Here is an 18,855-nt window from a genome sequence, read left to right as displayed (position 1 = left end):
TATCTACAGTGTTTTATATCATATAAGACAGTATTGACATAGGTACTGACAGACGATTCATCTTGTTAGTGGACAATGTAAACAATATCAATACAGTACTGTAAATTTATTCTCTCTTCCTTATTATTTTCTCTTTTTTTGCTTTTTTCTTTTTAAGATTAACACACAGTATTATATTATTTTTGGGTGTACAACATAATGATCTGACAATTCCATACATTACCCAGTACTCATGGTGATAAGTGTACTCTCGATGCCCTTTATCTACTTCACCCATCCTCGCCACAACTCCCCTCTGCCAACCACCAGTTTGTTCTCTGTATTTGAGTCTGTTTTTTGTCTTATTTTCCTTTGTTTGCTCTTTTTTTTTTGTTTGTTTCTTAAATTCCACATAGAAGTGAAAATATAGGGTCTTTGTCTTTCTATAATTGATGTTTCACTTAGCATTATACCCTCTCGGTCCGTCCATGTTATTGCAAATGGCAAGATCTCATTCTCTGCTATGGCTAATATTCCACTGTGTATATACACCACATCTTCTTTATCCACTCATCTATTGGTGGGTACTTGAGTTCCTTCCATATCTTCGCACTGTAAATAATTCTGCGATAAGCATGAGGTGAATATATCTTTTCAAACTAGTGTTTTTATTTTCTTTACGTAAATACTCAGTAGCGAAATGACTGGATCATATGGCAATTCTATTTTTAATTTTTTGAGGAACTTCCACACTGCTTTCCACAGTGGCTGCACCAATTTACATTCTCATCAACAGCACATGAGGGTTCCTTTTTTTCTACATCCTCCCCAACACTTGTTATTTCTTGTGTTTTTCTTTTGCTTTAAGTTTATTTATTTTTTTGAGAGAGATAGTGACTGGGGGGAGGGGCAGAGAGAGAGAGACAAAGACAGAGACAGAGACAGAGACAGAATCCCAAGCAGCCTCCACGCTGTCAGTGCAGAAACCGATGCGGTTCTCGATCTCACAGCAGCGAGATCATGACCTGAGCTGAAACCAAGAGTCAGAGGCTTAACCAACTGAGTCACCCCGGTGCCCCACTTGTGTTTTACATTTTAACCATTCTGACAGGTGTAGGGTGGTATCTCATTGCCATTTTGATTTGCATTTCCCTGATGATTAATGATGTCAAGCATCTTTTCATGTCTGTATGTCTTCCATGAAAAATTGTTCAGGCCTCTGCCCATTTTTTTAATGGGATCATCTGGGCTTTTTGGTGTGGAACTCTATAAGTTTCTAAGATATAGTGTGAATAGTAATCCCTTTACCAGATATATCATTTGCAAATATCTTCTTCCATTCAGTAGGTTGCCTTTTTGTTTTGCTGATGGTTGCCTTCACTGTGCAAAAGCTTTTTATTCTGATGTAGTCCCAATAGTGTAACCTTATGATTTTCTTAATGACATTTTATTTTCTCTAGCTTATTTCATTGTAAGAGTACAGTTTATAATAATATAACATACAAAATATGTGTTCATTGACTGTTTATGCTATAGGTAAGGCTTACAGTTAACAGCAGACTATTAGTAGGTAAGTTTTTAGGGAGTCAAAAGTTATATGCAGATTTTTCGACTGCATGGGGAGCTGGTGCCCCAACCCCTGTGTTGTTCAGGGTCAGCTGTATGAACAGAACTTTTCATTGTGTTTACATTTGGAACATTCCTTCCATCCTTTCATTCATTCATGCAACAAGTGCTTTTTGTGTGCCACCTGTGTGCATTCTTCTAGATGCTGAGGGTAAGAGCAAGCCAAGCAAAGTCCTTGTCCTTGTCCAAAATGCATTTGCATTTTGGTTTGGGAGAACATTCCAGTTTTCAAAGGAAATCTCTGTCACTACCTGGTCTGCTGTCATATATTTATTTGTTTGTTGTCAGTCTCCTCATTAGAATGTCAGTTCCAGGGGGCAGTGTCTTCCTCATCACCAAATCAATATTACAAATGAAGTCAAGTCTGCGGACTCAAGTCTGTGGAGTTGCACCACGAGCCTTTGCGTGAAGCTCTTTCTGGGGACAGTGTGGGCTTTTGTGTCAAAAATATGTCTGTCAAAGGTGTTCATCACGGCAATGTGGATGGTGACAACAAAACTGCTCCATCAGTGGAATCCCCCAGCTTCATGGCTCAGGCGATAATTTTGAAGTATCTAGGCCAAATCAGTGCTGGCTATGCACTTGTGTGGGGTTGTCACATAGCTCATCGCTTGCAGGTCTGCTGAGCTGAAGAAGATTGATCACCATTCTGGGGAAAAAGCTGGAAGATGACCCCAAATTCTTGAGATCTGGTGATGCTGCCATTGATATGGCTCCGGCAAGCCCATGTGTATTGAGAACTTCTGTGACTATCTTCCTCCAAGTTGTTTTGCCGTTCTTGACATGAAGCAGACAGCTGCTTTGCGTGTCATCAAAGCAGTGGACAAGGCTGCTGTCGCTGGCCAGGTCACCCAGTCTTCTCAGAAAGCGTAATAGACTAAATAAATATTGTCCCCGATATCTGCTACCCCACCCCCCTTTTTAAAGTTTTTATTTATTTTGAGGGGCGCCTGGGTGGCTCAGTTGGTTAAGCGTCCAACTTTGGCTCAGGTCATGATCTCACGGTTCGTGAGTTCAAGCCCCGCGTCAGGCTCTGTGCTGACAGCTCAGAGCCTGGAGCCTGTTTCAGATTCTGTGTCTCCTTCTCTTTGACCCTCCCCTGTTCATGCTCTGTCTCTCTCTGTCTCAAAAATAAATAAACGTTAAAAAAAATTTTTTTTAAATAAAGTTTTTATTCATTTTGAAAGAGAGAGAGAGGGGGCGTGCACATGCACGAGCAAACAGGGGAGGAGCAGAGAGCAGGAGAGAGAGAATCCCAAGCAGACTCCGTGCTGTCGGTGCAAAGACTGATGCAGGGCTTGATCCCACAACCATGAGATCACAACCTGAGCTGATATCAAGAATCGGACACTTAACCAACTGAGCCACCCGGGTTCCCCACTGCAACCCCACTCTTAACCAGTGGTGGAAGAATGGTCTCAGAACTGTCTCAATTGGCCATTTAAATTTAATAGTAATAGACTGGTTCATAATAACAATGCACCATAATCTTCAGAAGGAAAGGACCATTTGGTGTTTTCAGTACTTTTTAATGGAAAAAAAAACTTGACCAAAACTCTGTCACAAAATTTTGAGACCCATTCAAACAAAGCTTAATGAGAGAAAAAATAGTTTCAGATTAGATTTCCCCCTTTAGGCCCAATCCTAGGAGAAAGGAGGAAAGCCTTTGCGGGGAAACCTAAATGTGAAATGCATCTGGCCAGCCCTCCTTCACCACCAGGCAGAGGCACAGACTGACCAAGTGCACCTGTCTTCAGAGGCCTCATCTTGAGAAGCCCGGAAGTGTGGATAAGAGCAAGCAGGCCCACACATGCTTCAGGGCTCCACATGCCCAGCCCTGGGTGGAAGGAGTAAGCTGTTGTCTTACACTTGTCAAAAAGGGAGGGGGGTATCTCTGGGTCTTGCCCTCAATTCCAGGTTCCTCATAGGGAAAGGGAGAAGCAGGAGGTGTTGTCACAAAGAGGCACTTCCTTGGAGGCCTTGCTCACTCCCCTCCATTTGTCCTGTTGGGTGTACCACAGGTACCTCCACCACAGGTACCTCCACCACAGCGCGGTGGAGGTAATGGCTATAGAGTCAGGAAGGCTTGAAGAGGAAGAACTGGAACCAGGCCTTGAAGTACAGGTAGGTCGATGGCAGAAGGGGGCAGAAGTAGCACAAGCAAAGATACGAGTAAAAAGAAGCCCGCGATGAGTGTGGCTAAAGCTTTAAATACAGTTCAGATTTTATTCTACATCAACAAATTCATACTAGAAGAAAGTCCCACAGGTGCCCTGAATGTGGGAAAGATTTTAGTTGAAGTTCAAATCTTGCAGGACGTAAAAACATTCATACTGGAGAAAAGCCATATAAATGCAATGTATATTTGAGACCTTTGTAGCTCATGCTTTATTCAACATCATCTAATTCATAGTGAAAGGAAACTTTAAGGGTGTAGTGGATATGGAAAAGCTTTCAGTCTTAACTCACAACATAATGCCAGAGATCTCACCCTGGAGAGAAGCCATTTAAGCGTGGAGAATGTAGGAAATACTTTAGTCATTTTCAGCATCAGAGAATTCATTCAGTAGAAAAACCTTGTGGTTGTAATGAATATGGAAAAGGCTTCAGTCAGAAATCACAACTTATTTTATATCAAATAATTCATACTGGGGGCAACTGGGTGGTTCAGTGATTGAACTCAGGTCATGATCTCACAGTTGCTGAGTTCAAGCCCCACATTGGGCTGTGTGCTGTCAGCACAGATCCTGCTTCGGGTCTTCTGTCTCCTTCTGTCTGCCTCTCTCTCTCTTTTAAAAATACACATTAATTTTTTTATTATTAAAAGTTTTTAAATAAAATTTAAAAATTTTTTAATGTTTATTTATTTTTGAGAGAGACAGACAGACAGACAGAGCATGAGCATGGGAGGGGCAGAAAGAGAGGGAGACACAGAATCGGAAGCAGGCTCCAGGCTCTGAGCTGTCAGCACAGAGCCCGACGCGGGGCTCAAACTCCCGAACCGTGAGATCATGACCTGAGCCGAAGTCAGACACTCGACTGACTGAGCCACCCAGGCGCCCCTAAAAATTTTTTTAATGTTAGTTTTTTTAATGTGTATTTATTTTTGAGAGAGAGAGATCGATGTGAGCAGGGGAGGGGCAGAAAGAGAGGGAGACACAGAATCCAAAGCAGACTCCAGGCTCTGAGCTGTCAGCACAGGGCCCGACGCGGGGCTTGAACTCATGGACTGGGAAATCATGACCTGAGCTACAGCTGGACACTTAACCAACTGAGCCACCCAGTGCCCCCAAAATACACATTTAAAAAAAATTCATACTGGAGAGAAACCCCATAGATGTAATAAATATGGAAATGTTTTCAATCAGAGATCACTCCTTAGTAGACGTCAGAGAATTCGTGCAGGAGAGAGGCCTTACACATGTAAAGAGTGTGGGGAAACCTTCATTCAAAATTCACATTTTATTCTACATTATAAACTTCACCCTGGAGTGAAGCCCTGTGATGTAATGAATGTGAGAAATCCCTTCAGTTGGGGCTCATGCCCTATTCAACATCAGTTACTTAACACTGAAGAAAAGCCCAATAAATGCAGTATGCGTGGGAAAGCCTTCACTCAAAGCTCACAGCATATTCAGCAACAAAGAATTCAGACAGGGAGAGACCTTATGCGTTTAGCGTGTGGGGAAACCTTCAACCAGGGCTCCCAGCTTACACTACACAAGAGGGTTCATTTATCCTGGAGCAAAATAGCATAAATGTAGTGAATGTAGAAAAGCTTTCAGTCAGAGTTCACTACTTACTCATGAGAGTTCACACTCGATAAAGACCGCACAAATGTAATGAATGTAGAAAACCTTCAATTAGAGTGTGTATCTTATTCTACATAAAAAAATTCACCCTGATGGACAAAGCCCTGTTGATGCATTACATGTGAATACCACTCATGTTTCAAACTTCATTAAATGTCAAATTTATTCTAGAATGGAGCTGTATATACACAATAGATATGGGAAGACCTGTAGTTGGGGACCACATGTTTTCTTATAGCTACAATTCATACTGGAAAAAAATTAAATCAATGTCATCACCAAATAGTGCATGCTTAATGGATTATCACTAATTCTGGAAATGTGGATAAGACTTCAGTTTAAGCTCTCAGCCATTTCATGTCAGTCTTTATCTTGCTGTAAAATCCTCAAAGTGTTGGAAAGATGTTGGGAAAAGCTTGTTTTTACACTTAGAGCATTGAAAATAGTGTAAATCTGTACAAACCTTGTCTTATAGACCAGTAATGGAGATTCAAGCTAAGCAGGTCTAGAACACCCTCTTGGAGACACAACATGGAAATTGATACAACGTGAACTTCTTAACGCATGACCCAAACACTGGTTGATGGTTCCCAATAGAGCACCATATACATCACAGGAGTAATTGTCAGGCTTTCAGAAGCAGGCCCTAGGCAATATGAAAAACTGTAACCAGGGGTAGGTGGACTCAGCATTCCAGGGAAGCCTAAGAGAAAAGTAGCCCCAAGTGTTGTTAGAAGAGTCCTGTCAGCATCAGGTGGAAATAAGGCCCTAAATGAGGAAGTCCCAGTGAGAAGAATGAGACCAGTCCCATCCAGTGGACGGGGTAAACGGTGATGAGAAAACAGCTTCCTGTGTTAGTCAACATGCTCTAGGAAGCAGGTGCCAAGACGAGATTAAACACGCAAGGGTATTCCTAGGAGAAGTATCTGTGTAAGACAAAACAGGTATTAGGACAATGCAAGTTTGTTGCAAACTGAGTATGCAAGGAAGTATGATTTAATGCACCTGTCCCAAAGGATGGTGTTTTCTCCAAGCTTGTGCTTCAGCTGACCTATTAGAAGGCCAGTCCAGCGTTCCACGAGGCCACCTGTCTTTGGATAATATGTTACAGGATACAACCACTGGGTCTCACACTTCCTTCACTATAAATTGGGTCCCCTGTTTGGATACCATGCTATGTGAGATTCCATGCCTGTGGATGAAGCAAAGTGTAAGCCCTGAGTGGTACTGGCAGAGGTTCTGCAGGAAAGACATACATACTCATGCCTGGAATCAGTATTCATCTCTGTGAGAACAAACTGCTGGCCCTTCTAGGATAGAAGGGGCCTGCCTGATGTAGTCAACTTTTTTCCTCACATGCTGGATAGTCAGAAGAGGGCAGCTGTTATATAGATAGGCCCTGTCACAGGGGGAGGGTCATGCTGGGGCCCATGTGGAGTCCATTTCTTTTACCACAGTTACTTCTTTCAGGTACCCACTATATTGACTCCAAGGTGGCTGATTATGAAGGCTGGCTAACATTCCATGTTCTTTTGACTTCTTGGTTGTTTGGTGCCTCTTCTGCAGTGGATGCTTTCTGATGGGTGTTCACTTATAATACAAAAATCTGCACACTCCATGCCCCCTCCCATGTCCATACACGTGTCTCTACCACAGACCTCCTTGTTCCCAATCTCCCTTTTCTTTCTAGGCCCCCAACCAGACAGCCAGGATACTGGCACTGCCGAGGAATCTGTGTATTCTCACCACAAGCCACTTCGGTTTCAGCACAAGGTGGAGGAGCAGGTGCACTGCTTGAAGCTCTACCCATTGAAATATCCTCCCTCCCACTGTCTTTCAAGGTCACCCTTGTGTGTGTCCGTAATGCAGCAGCTGTTGCCAATTCTTGACATGTACCGATGTACTGATCTGATCTATCTAGAAACCAAGTTCAGACCTTTCCTTCCTCCATTAGCTGGTCATGCAGAACCCCCCTTATGGCCATAACTGTGAGCTGGGGGGTGGGGTAGAAGACATGGGAGACTGGGCTATCTGCTTACTCAGCTTACTTGTGTCCCCTTGGCCCTACTTGGGCATCATTCTGGATGTACCTACCATTTCCACCTTATAATGGACTGCTGCCGGGCCTCCCTAGCTTTATGCCTTTGTAGGTCTTATGGACCTCACCTCATAATGGGAGGTGCATATGGACAGGTGGCTCCTTGATGTTCCAGGATCAGCGCAATTTTTTCCCTTACCAGGGCCCAGGAATGTGCCAAGACCTGGTTCTTAAATGACATATAATTCTGTTCTGCAGGTGTCACAGCCACACATACTCCAAAATCCCAAGATTCTGTCATTCTGTCATGCTCCCCATATTTTCCAAATGCCTGCATCATTGCACCTCTCACGGCATTTCCTCCCCCTGGGTCATTTGGCCAGGTCACCACAAGTGACATGCTTAGCAATTGAGTCACCATTTTGCTCCAGGCACCAACTACTAACCAGGACAGTGTTCTCCTCACCAGCCAGACAGTGGGTGAAGCAGTCCCAAATGTCCTCCTGACCACCCACTTATGGTTCATTTGTGTTAGTCTGGATCCTCCAAGAAGCAGACACCAATACAGGATTAAGCATGCAAAAGTTTTATTAGGGAAAGAGTTGGCATGAGAAAAAATAAGGAGTCAGGGAAGATGGGGAGAGCTATCAGATCACAATTCAAGTCCAACCCAGGGAGAGAAGTTTGGGTGGAATCATTCCAGACTTGTGCCATCTAAGCAAACTTACTGAGATGAAGTCAGCCATCTTGGCATTCTGTGCGTTCCAGGAATGGGCCTGCCTTAGTGTCCCTGCCATGCTCAGTAGATGGTAGGGATGAGCCCTGGGAAGTGGGGCCTCTGTGCAAACATGTTAATAACTTTCAGAGCTCAACCACTGAACCATTAATTAATGAGGTCTCTGAAATTGCAGTTGTGTTAGGAACATTCTCCTGGAAACCATCTGTTGCCTATGTTGGGGGAAAGGAAAAGCATATGAGTTCAGGAAGTTGCTAATGAAAATATTTGCTAATGAAATTCTTGCTCTCCCCACCCCCCCCCACCCCAACCAGTCCGAAAGATAAAAGTCAGGGGAGTAATTAGGGGTCTGTGCACAGACATGTTTGGGAAGTCATCACATGAGGCCTGCATGAGAATGACATGTCAGAGCAGGGCAGTGTGGGTAGTGATGGCCATGCCAGCCTTGTGCAAACGCAGAGGACAGACGGGGGAAGTAGAGGCAGCTCCACAAGTTAAGGACTCAGTCCTCCTTCAGAGGCTAATTGCCAAGACCAAGTTGTCACCAGCACTTCTGACAAAGTGGCTATAAGTCTGAGGTTCCATGACCCCTCCTCAGTCTGATCATTTGCTAGTGTGGCTCACAGAGCTCAGGAGAACACTTCGCTTACCAGATTCCCGGTTTATTATGAAGAATATAGCTCAGGAACAGCTAGATAGAGGACATGCACGGGGGTGAGGAAGGGGGACAGGGCCCTCCTTGACCTCTCAAGGCATGACACTCTCCCTGCATCTCCACGTGTTCACCAACTCCAAAGCTCACTTAGCCCCCTTTTTTTTGGAGGGGGGATTTTTATGGTGCCTTCATCACATGGGCATGGTCAATAACTAACTTATTTTCCATTTCTCTCCACTTTGGAGGATAAGGGAGTAGGACTGACCATTCCAAGCTTCCATTCAGACCCACTCAGGAGCACACTGAGAGTCACCTCATTAGAACAAAAGACACTCCTATAACCCAGGAAATTCCAAGGGAGCTAAGGGTCTGTGTCAGACACTCCCATCACTTTGGAAATCACAAGGGGCAATTCTTATAACACCAGCATTCTTCACAGAGCTAGAACAAACAATCCTAAGATTTGTATGGAACCAAAAAAGACCCCCAAAATAGCCAAAGCAATCTTGAAAAAGAAAGCCAAAGCTGGAGGCCTCACAATCCCGGACTTCAAGCTATACTACAAAGCTGTCATCATCAAGACAGTATGGTACTGACACAAAAACAGACGCTCAGATCAATGGAACAGAATAAAGAGAACCCAGAAATGGACCCACAAATGTATGGCCAACTAATCTTTAACAAAGCAGGAAAGAATATCCAATGGAATAAAGACAGTCTCTTCAGCCAGTGGTGCTGGGAAAACTGGACAGCGACACGAAGAAGAATGAACCTGGACCACTTCTTTACACCAGACACAAAATGACTTCCAAATGGATGAAAGACCTAAACCTAAGATAGAAGCCATCAAAATCCTAGAGGAGGAAGCAGGCAAAAACCTCTTTGACCTCAGCCGCAATAACTTCTTACTCAACACATCTCTGGAAGCAAGGGAAACCAAAGCAAAACTGAACTACTGGGACCTCATCAAGATAAAAGCCTTCTGCACAGCGAAGGAAACAATCAGCAAAACTAAAAGGCAACCGATGGAATGGGAGAAGATATTCGCTAACAACATATCAGATAAAGGGTTAGTATCCAAAATCTATAAAGAACTTATCAAACTCAACACCCCAAAAAACCAATAATCCAGTGAAAAAAATGGGCAAAAGACATGAATAGACACTTCTCCAAAGAAGACATCCAGATGGCCATCAACACATGAAAAAATGCTCAACATCCCTCATCATCAGGGAAACACAAATCAAAACCACAATGAGTTACCACCTTATACCTGTCAGAGTGGCTAACATTAACAACTCAGGCAACAACAGATGTTGGCAAGGGTGCGGATAAAGAGGATCTCTTTTGCATTGTTGGTGGGAATGCAAGCTGGTGCAGCCGCTCTGGAAAACAGTCTGGAGTTTCCTCAAAAAATTAAAAATAGAACTACCCTACGGGGGCTGAGTTGATTAAGCATCCAATTACCGCTCAGGTCATGATTCAACAGTTCATGGGTCTGAGCCCCATGTTGGGCTCTGTGCTGACAGCTCAGAGCCTGGAGCCTGCTTCGGATTCTGTGTCTCCCTCTCTCTCTCCCTTTCCCCTGCTTGTATTCTCACTCTCTCAAAAATAAATAAATAAACATTTAAAAAATAAAGAACTACCTTACGACCTAGCAATTGCACTACTAGCTATTTATCCAAGGGATACAGGTGTGCTGTTTTGAAGGGGCACATGCACCCCAATGTTTATAGCAACACTATCAGCAATAGCCAAAGTATGGAAAGGGCTCAAATGTCCATCAATGGATGAATGGATAAAGAAGATATGGTGTGTACACACACACACACACACACACACACACACACACACACACTGGAGTATTACTCAGCAATCAAAAAGAATGAAAGCTTGCCATTTGCAACAACGTGGATGGAACTAGAGTGTATTATGCTAAGCGAAATTAATCAGAGAAAGACAAATATATGACTTCACTCATGAGGAATTTAAGATACAAAACAGATGAACACAGGGAAGGGAAGCAAAAATAATATAAAAACAAGTAGGGGGACAAAACATAAGAGACTCTTGGGGTGCCTGGGTGGCTCAGTCGGTTAAGCGTCCGACTTCGGCCCAGGTCATGATTTCACGGTTCGTGGGTTCAAGCCCTGCGTCAGGCTCTGTGTTGACAGCTCAGAGCCTGGAACCTGCTTTGGATTCTGTGTCTCCCTCTCTCTCTGCCCCTCCCCAGCTCATGCTTGCACTCTGTCTCTGTCAAAAGTAAATAAACTTAAAAAAAATTTTTTTTTAATGGGCTACAGGCCTGAAAAGAGATTTCTCCAAAGAAGACTTATACATATGGCTAACAGGCACATGAAAAAGTGTTCAATATCACTAATCACCAGGGAAATGTAAATCAAAACCTCAGACTTGTTAGGGTGGCTATTATAAAACAAAACAAAACAAAACAAAACAAAACAAAAACCTAACAAGTGTTGACAAAGGTGTGGAGAAAAGGGAACTCTTGTGCACTGTTGGTGGGAAAGTAAATTGCTACAGCCGTATGGAAAACAGTATGAAGATTTCTCAAAAAGTTAAAAATCCCACTTCTGGGTATTTATCCAAAAGAATTGGAAGCAGGATCTCTAAGAAATATCAGCACTCCCATGTCCACTGGGGCATTGTTCACAATAGACAAGATATAGAAACAAACTATCAACCAAGTGGATAAAGAAAATATGACATATATATCACATTTATATATATGCAAACTATATGTGTTATATATATTTGTGTATGCACACACACACACACACACACGACGGAATTTTATTCAGCTTCAAAAAAGAAGGAAATCTTGCCATTTGTGACAACGAGGATGAACCTAGAGGGCATTATGCTAAGTGAAATAAATCAGACACAGAGAGACAAATTCTGTATCATTTCCCTTATATTTGGAATCTAAAATAGTCAAACTCCTAGAAACAGAGATTAGAACGACGGTGGCCAGGGGCTGGGGAAAGGGAGAAATGGGGGAGGTGATGGTCAAAGGGTACAAACTTGCAGTTTTGCAAGGCAAATAATTTCTAGAGATCTGCTATATAGTGTGGTGTCTGTAATCAACAATATTGTATCATATACTTAAAATTTGCTAAAAGATTAGCGGCTACGACGCCCTCAGCGTCAGCACAAATGCCCGGATCACGGAGGGCCGGGTCCTCCCGAGGTCCTAGAGCTGCCCGGAAGTGTCTCTGGATCGCTTCCGAGGACCTGGCCCTGCTTCCGGCGTAGCAGGGGTCCCGCTCTCCGCCAGGCCGCTGTGTGCCGGATTGCGCGTTCAGGTGCGGGGAAGTCTCGGGGTTTTGGGGTGCGGGGAATGGGATCGCTCTTTCCGGGAGGGGACCGCGGACTGCGACGCGGCCCCTTGGCCGCCACATCCGGGGAGCTCTAGAGGCAGATGTGGTGCCGTTTGGGGCGGGGCCGGACAGCGCTTGACTCTTGGGCGGCTCTTGGGCAGCCAGGGCCGCCCCGGCGAGCAGGGGGCACGACTCCAATCCGGCCGTCTCCGTCAGCTCCTGCCCCGGGCCGGTGGGCCGAGAGGGTCAGCGTGGGGCAGCACGCCAGCCTCCGGGGAGCAGGGCCTGCGCAGCGCGGCGGCCGGGGCGAGTGGAAGGCAGTTCCTGATAGTGGCCAGGCAGTGGGGGACGACCCCTTGTTTGTCAGTGGATGATCTCTGACAGGCAGGGTGAGGGGAGGCCCGGCCTTCCGAGGAGAATGGGCACGAGATGAACCCCGCAGAGGGCTTTCCGTGCCCCCCGGGGCTTCCCCAGCGCTCCGCGGTGCCTCATCTCGCCCTGGGCCTGGTGGGAGCCTTGGGGGCAGGATCTGTGCCCGGCTGAGCTCTGTTCAAGCACTTGGAGCTGCTGAGGTGGGCGGTGCTCCCTCGTCCTGTATAAGCAGGTGTGTGGCTCGGTCACCTGCGATGTGTTATGACATTATCCTGTCCCTTCAGGTAATGACACAGACCTTTCTCCAGGTACCACAGCCCCAGTGAGTGACTGTGTCTGGTTTCCCCTGTGCTGTGGAAACAGTGAGAAGTTTTGATAGACGGGCCTGGTTCTAGGCCCTGGCAGTTGTGTTTGAGCCCCGGTTTCCTTATAGACAAGGTGAGGATAGGAACTGGCTCTGGCAGAGCTGTTGTGAGAATTCAAAGTTGAATGATCTTACCGTGGGCAGTGGCAGCAGCCATGGCTGTGTGTCCCTGTGTTCTCTGGACTTTTCTTCTCCTTCATTCTTTTCTCCATTATGGATTTGGAGATCTTATGTGAGCTCTCTTGTTTCTGGTTCTCTTCTCCTCCCCACTCCGTCTCCCTTCCCTGCCCACTCCTGGCTCTCCTCTTCGCGGGATTCGAGTGGACCCCTGTGCCACCTGCTCTCAGGGAACCTCCCGTAACATGGGCTGTCATCAGTGGTTCATGTCGTCGGCCTCTCCAAGGCAGAGACCATGTCAGTCCTCATTTGCTGGCCCTTCAAAGGACAGAGGAGTTACTGGGCTTCTCTTCCCCCTCCGCCCTTGGCAGTTGCAGCTGGGACCTTTCCTCTGGGCTGCCTGATCACGAGGGAGGAAACAGCGATGTCTGCCGTGGGGACTGCATCTCCATACCTGCATTACCCTGGTGACAGTCACAGCAGCCGGGTGAGTTTCCTGGGGGCCCAGCTCCCCCCAGAAGTGGCAGCAATGCCCCGGCTCCTGGGGGACCTGGACAGGGGCACATTCAGAAAGTTGTTGAAGCTGGTGGTCAGCAGTCTGCAGGGAGAGGACTGTCGGGAGGCTGTGCAGCGCCTCAGGGCTGGCGCAGACCTGCCGGAGGAAAGGCTGGGCGCCCTCCTAGCCGGCACAAACACACTGCTCCAGCAGGCCCTCCGGCTGCCCCCAGCCAGCCTGAAGCCCGATGCCTTCAAAGACCAGCTCCGGGAGCTCTGCATCCCCCAGGACCTGGTCATGGACTTGTCCAGCGTGGTGTTTGGGAGCCAGCGGCTTCTCCTCAACTCTGTGGCCAGGCGGCAGGGGACCTGGCTGCCCCATGTTGCCAGCTTGTGGTGGAGGGTGGATGTGGCAATCTCCACCAGTGCCCTGGCCCGCTCCCTGCAGCCGAGTGTCCTAATGCAGCTGAAGCTTTCAGATGGGTCAGCATACCGCTTCGAGGTCCCCACAGCCAAGTTCCAGGAGCTGAGGTACGGCGTGGCCCTAGTCCTGAAGGAGATGGCGGACCTGGAGAAGAGGTGTGAGCTCAAACTGCAGGACTGACCCGTGCTTGCAGTCCCATTCCAGTCACTCGGGGGTGGCTGGCCCCGATAGGCATCTCCAAAGTGAAGCCTGTCCTTCCAGGAAGCATTTTTCAGTGAGATGTTTGAACGTAATGATGTCATTCTGTGTTTAATTAAGAAAGACAACTTTTTCTTCCCTTTGTACTGGAAATAAAGCAACTATAAAAAAACAAAACCAAACACGTTCCCCTGGGTGGACACCAAACTGCCACCCCTCCCCTGGCTGTTGCTCATGTTGCTGGGTGAGGGCACCTGCTGCTCTGGTGTGGCCACATGTGGTCCGGTTATCATCTGGGGTCCAGGCCAAGGCCTTTGTGCGGCCGCTGTGGTCACTCGGCCTGGCTTGATGTAGCATTTGAGCTCTCCGCTCATTTCCTTTAGGAACCTTATGTCTTAGGGGGCGACAATTCATTCTCCTGCCTTAAATCTTTGACCTCGTGGAGCCAACATTCTAGTGCTGAGGGGGTGACATTGTAAAATGGGTAGTAAAAAATGACCAGTATCTTGTCAGAGAAGGGTGAGAGATGCAGAAATAGAGCAGGGTCCCTGTGAAGGGAGGCAGGGTTATGGAAGAGCTGGGCTGTCATCTTAGATTGGGTCATGGTGTGGGCCTTCTTGAGGACATGGTCTAAGAGCAAAGATCTGAAGGAGGTAGGGGAACAGAGCAGTCTGAGGAATGGGGGCTCTGGGGAGGGGCAGGTGGCAGTGCATGACCGTGGAGCTGCGGCTGGGTGAAGGGCTGTGGAGGCCCCCGGGGCCTCAGTTCTGAGCAGAGTGGGTGGGATCTGACAATTGTTTTAATAACTTTTCTTTCCCAGTTTTTTTGAGAGAGAGCACACACGCACGCAGGGGAGGACACAAGGAGACAGAATCTCAAGCAGGCTCCATGTGAGGTCATGACCTGAATGGAAATCAGAAATTGACGCTTAACCGGCTGGGCCACCCAGGCGCCCTTGACAGTTGTTGTAAAAGAATCTCCCGGGGGGCGCCTGGGTGGCTCAGTCGGTTAAGCGGCCGACTTCGGCTCAGGTCATGATCTCGCAGTCTGTGAGGTCGAGCCCCGTGTCGGGCTCTGTGCTGACCGCTCAGGGCCTGGAGCCTGTTTCGGATTCTGTGTCTCCCTCTCTCTGACCCTCCTCCGTTCATGCTGTCTCTCTCTGTCTCAAAAATAAGTAAACGTTAAAAAAAAAATTTAAAAAAATCACAGGGGGGCACTTTAAATCATACATACATACACACATACATACATACATAAAATTAAATAAATAATCTCACTGGATGCTGTGTGGAGAGCAGAGCACAAGGGCAGGGGCGGGGAGCCTGGTGGAGAGGCTGTTGCCAGGGCTGAGTTGGTATCTGGAGAGGGAAACGGGGGCCTCTCCTGGGATCCTCTAGGTGGGTGTCTTGGGCAGCTCCGGTTGCCATAACAAAATATCATAGATTAAATGGCTTGAACAGCATAACTGTATTTCCTCCCAGTTCCAGAGGCCGGAAGTCAGAGGTCACAGTGTGAGAGGCTTCTGTCCCTAGTCTGCAGACAGCCTTTCCTCAGGAAGCGTGCGTGTATGAGAGAAGAGAGCTCTCTTCTCTTACTGAGGACACCAGTCCTGATGCATCAGGGCCCCACCCTTATGACTCCATTTACCCTTAACCCCCTCCCTAAAGGCACCATCTCCATCAACAGTCATACTGGGGGTCAAGGCTTCCACACGAACTTTGGCCGGGGGACACGATTCAGTCGTTAGCAGTGAGAGTGTGCAGGGCAGAGGGGAGCGGGATCTTTCCTGGGTGACTCTGTGGGAATGTTCAGGGCCCATGGCCACTTTGCACCTTCCAGCATAACCCCTCCCTGCCAGGTAGGGGAACTTGGGGTCCTGCTCTTTGCATAGACATTTGCTGTAGGGCCGTGTTCCCCCTGCAGTGTCCCTGCCTCCACGGTCTGCTTTCTGCTGGGCGACCAGGTCACAAGTCTCATGGAAAAACTTCCTCTGAAAACAGCTAATGATGTTGGGGTGCCCATCAGTCACCCTGAGGCATCTGTGTTGGAACCCCTGCCCTTACCCAGCACCCCCTTCCTGCCCCCCTGCTCTGTGTCAGGCTCCGTCAAGATCAGCAGTGCTTGCTCACTGCCATTTACGGAACACTCCCGCCATCTCCGTTGAGTTTTCTCCCTGAGACAGGGTCATGGCAAGTTAGGTGTGCGCCGAGGGCAGAGAGAGGAGGCGGCTGCACGGGAAGCTGACAACAAGGTGGGGTGGTGCTACACACTCAGAGTTAGGGTTTCAGAGGCCGAGCCCCCCAGGCAAGGCCCAGACCTGGCTAGACAGGGATGCACCCTGTGTGTCTCATCCAGCATCCGCTGCCATCTTTGGGCCCTGCTTCCCCAAGGATGCGAGCTGGACTGGGCCATCCAAACTGCCACCTGGCCCACCCTAGAAGCATGTGCTAAGTGCCAGGTGTGCCCAACCAGTGGAGGCTTTCTATGCTAGGTGTTTCTTTCATGACCATCAGACATGTTCAGGCAATATGTACTCATGAGACATTTGGAGAAACTCAAAAAATAAAAAAAGAAAAAAATTTAAAAGTCCCTTTGCCCATAGACAGCCATGGAAACTGTGTTCATCAGACTTCATACTTAGGCTGTGTGTCTGTGTTAGCTCTGTTCACTTAACCCCTCCTGAGTATGACAGTCGTGGCTAATGGCTGCAAAACCTGCCATTCCCCTCGGTGGATGTGCTGAATTTTACCTACACACACACACACCACAGGCTGGGTGGCTGAAACATTGATTTCCCATAGCTCTGGAGGCTGGGATCAGGAGGCCGATATGGCTGGGTTAGGGCCTTCTTCAGGGCTGCAGACTTCTCCCTGTGTCCTCACAAGGTTAAAGGGGTGAGGGAGCTCTCTTGGGTCTCTCTGTAAGGGCACTAATCCCATTCATGAGGCTCTGAACCCATCCCAATCACCTCCCATATGCCCCAAACCCCCATAGCATCACATTGGGCATTAGGGTTTCAATATATAGATTTTGGCCAGGGGGGTGGGGGTGGGAGGACACAGACCACAGCAGCTTTTGTATTCTTTTTTTCTTTTAAAAATCACAGTGGGGGTGCCTGGGTGGCTCAGTCAGTTAAGCGTTCGATTTCAGCTCCGGTCATGTCATGATCTTGCAGTCTGTGAGTTCAAGCCCTGCACAGGGTCCTGTGCTGACAGCTCGGGGCCTGCAGCCTGCTTCGGATTCTGTGTCTCCCTCTCTCTCTGCCCCTCCCCTGCTCACGCTCTCTCTCTCCTACAAAAATAAACATTCAGAAAAATTTTTTTAAAAAAATCACAGTGACATTAGTGGTAAAACCATTTTATACTGAAACTGCTTAGAAGTGGGAACAGATGAGGCAGAACATTTTAAAGCCCTTGATATTACTGCCAAAGCACAGCCTCCTCAACCTTCACAGGCCAGTCCCTGGTGATGCACAAAGAAATTACAGGTGTAACCAACAGGTGCTGAACAGTCTAGGTACAACTTTAACTCACAAGTGTGAAGTTCCCCCGCTTCACAGGTGATAACGCATAGAGGTTAGAGAGTTGCCCGATGTCCAACAGCTGGTGGGGGTGCTGTCCACCTTCCCTCCCCACCTGGATGGGGCTTCCCTGTGGCAGTGTCCCTGGTCTACTGACTGGGCAAGTGACTGGGAGGGGCAAGGAGGTTCAGCCGGGGGGGCTTCAAGAGGCTCTCCCTGCTGGCTCACGTGCCTTGAGTGGCTACTGGCCCCAGAAGGAGGACACACGTTTAGGGCTGAAAGCCATGGAGATTCAGGGGCTTCTGCTGTGCAGGATTCTTGGAATTTGGTAGGTGCAACCAGGAATGGAGCCCTAGAATCTGAGCCAGGCTTTTACGCCCCAGCAGGAAGCTCCACGCTGTAGTGCCACCAAAGGGCCACGTGGCTGGGCCCCCATGGTCCTCAAAAATACACCTGAGCAGAGAGGAGGAGCACTTCCCAGGCCACCCTACTGTCGGCATCTATGAGAAACACGCACAGCGCCTTTCCCAAGAGGCCCTCATAGGGAGGACAGAGTTCTCACTTGGAGCCCACATCGTCTCTCAGCAGTTCTTGCAGGTAGAGGACACTTCCACTCACAGATAGGCCGATGGAGGCTCAGAGTCACAGGAGTCAGATAGTGGGCAAGTGCCCAGATCTGCACGCCCTCGCTCTGCCTGTGGGTTGCAGGGACCACCCCCTACCCCATCCTTGTGCATCGGACCGACCGGGATTGCTTGGCAGTTTGGTGCATTGGTGTGTCCACTCTGAGAGTCAGCAGACTCTGGGAGGGCCCTCAGCCCCTTGCAGGCACAGCACCTGGTCACATGCAGTCTGCTCCTGCTGGGTTCCAGACACGTGGGGGTGTCATGTTCTGCCCACTCACCAGCCGTTTACCAGAAGAGACAGTCTGTGCTTTTGGTCTCTCAGTCAGTACAGTGGGGTCAGAGCATTGTTCTCCATCCATGGTGGGGTGGACAAGGCAGCCCTAACCACGCTGTCCCTCCCACAGCACCTGCAAGGTGGCCTCCCCTCCGTTTCTCACTGCTGCTCCGCAGAGCTGCTGCAGCAGGGGACGGCTGCAAGGGAATATTTCAGCTTTCCAGGTCACAAGGGTTGTCGGCTCTGCCAATGTTGCTTGCAAGCAGCCAGACGCTACGTAA

The 18,855-nt window shown here is 47.9% G+C and overlaps 1 protein-coding gene across 1 annotated transcript; it reads left to right on the top strand.

The window, feature by feature from the left end:
- The first annotated feature begins 12,020 nt into the window (after positions 1-12,020).
- Positions 12,021-14,336, top strand: COMMD5 (COMM domain containing 5). Its single transcript, XM_015087358.3, has 2 exons — positions 12,021-12,169; positions 13,409-14,336. The coding sequence occupies exon 2, from the start codon at positions 13,462-13,464 to the stop codon at positions 14,134-14,136; it is 675 nt and encodes a 224-aa protein (XP_014942844.2). The 5' UTR covers positions 12,021-12,169; positions 13,409-13,461; the 3' UTR covers positions 14,137-14,336.
- The last annotated feature ends 4,519 nt before the right edge of the window (positions 14,337-18,855 follow it).

The sequence above is a fragment of the Acinonyx jubatus genome, chromosome F2 (genome assembly GCF_027475565.1).
Source record: "Acinonyx jubatus isolate Ajub_Pintada_27869175 chromosome F2, VMU_Ajub_asm_v1.0, whole genome shotgun sequence".
NCBI lineage: Eukaryota > Metazoa > Chordata > Mammalia > Carnivora > Felidae > Acinonyx > Acinonyx jubatus.
Note: the sequence above shows the minus strand (reverse complement) of the source record. Positions and strands in the feature narration are given on the sequence as shown.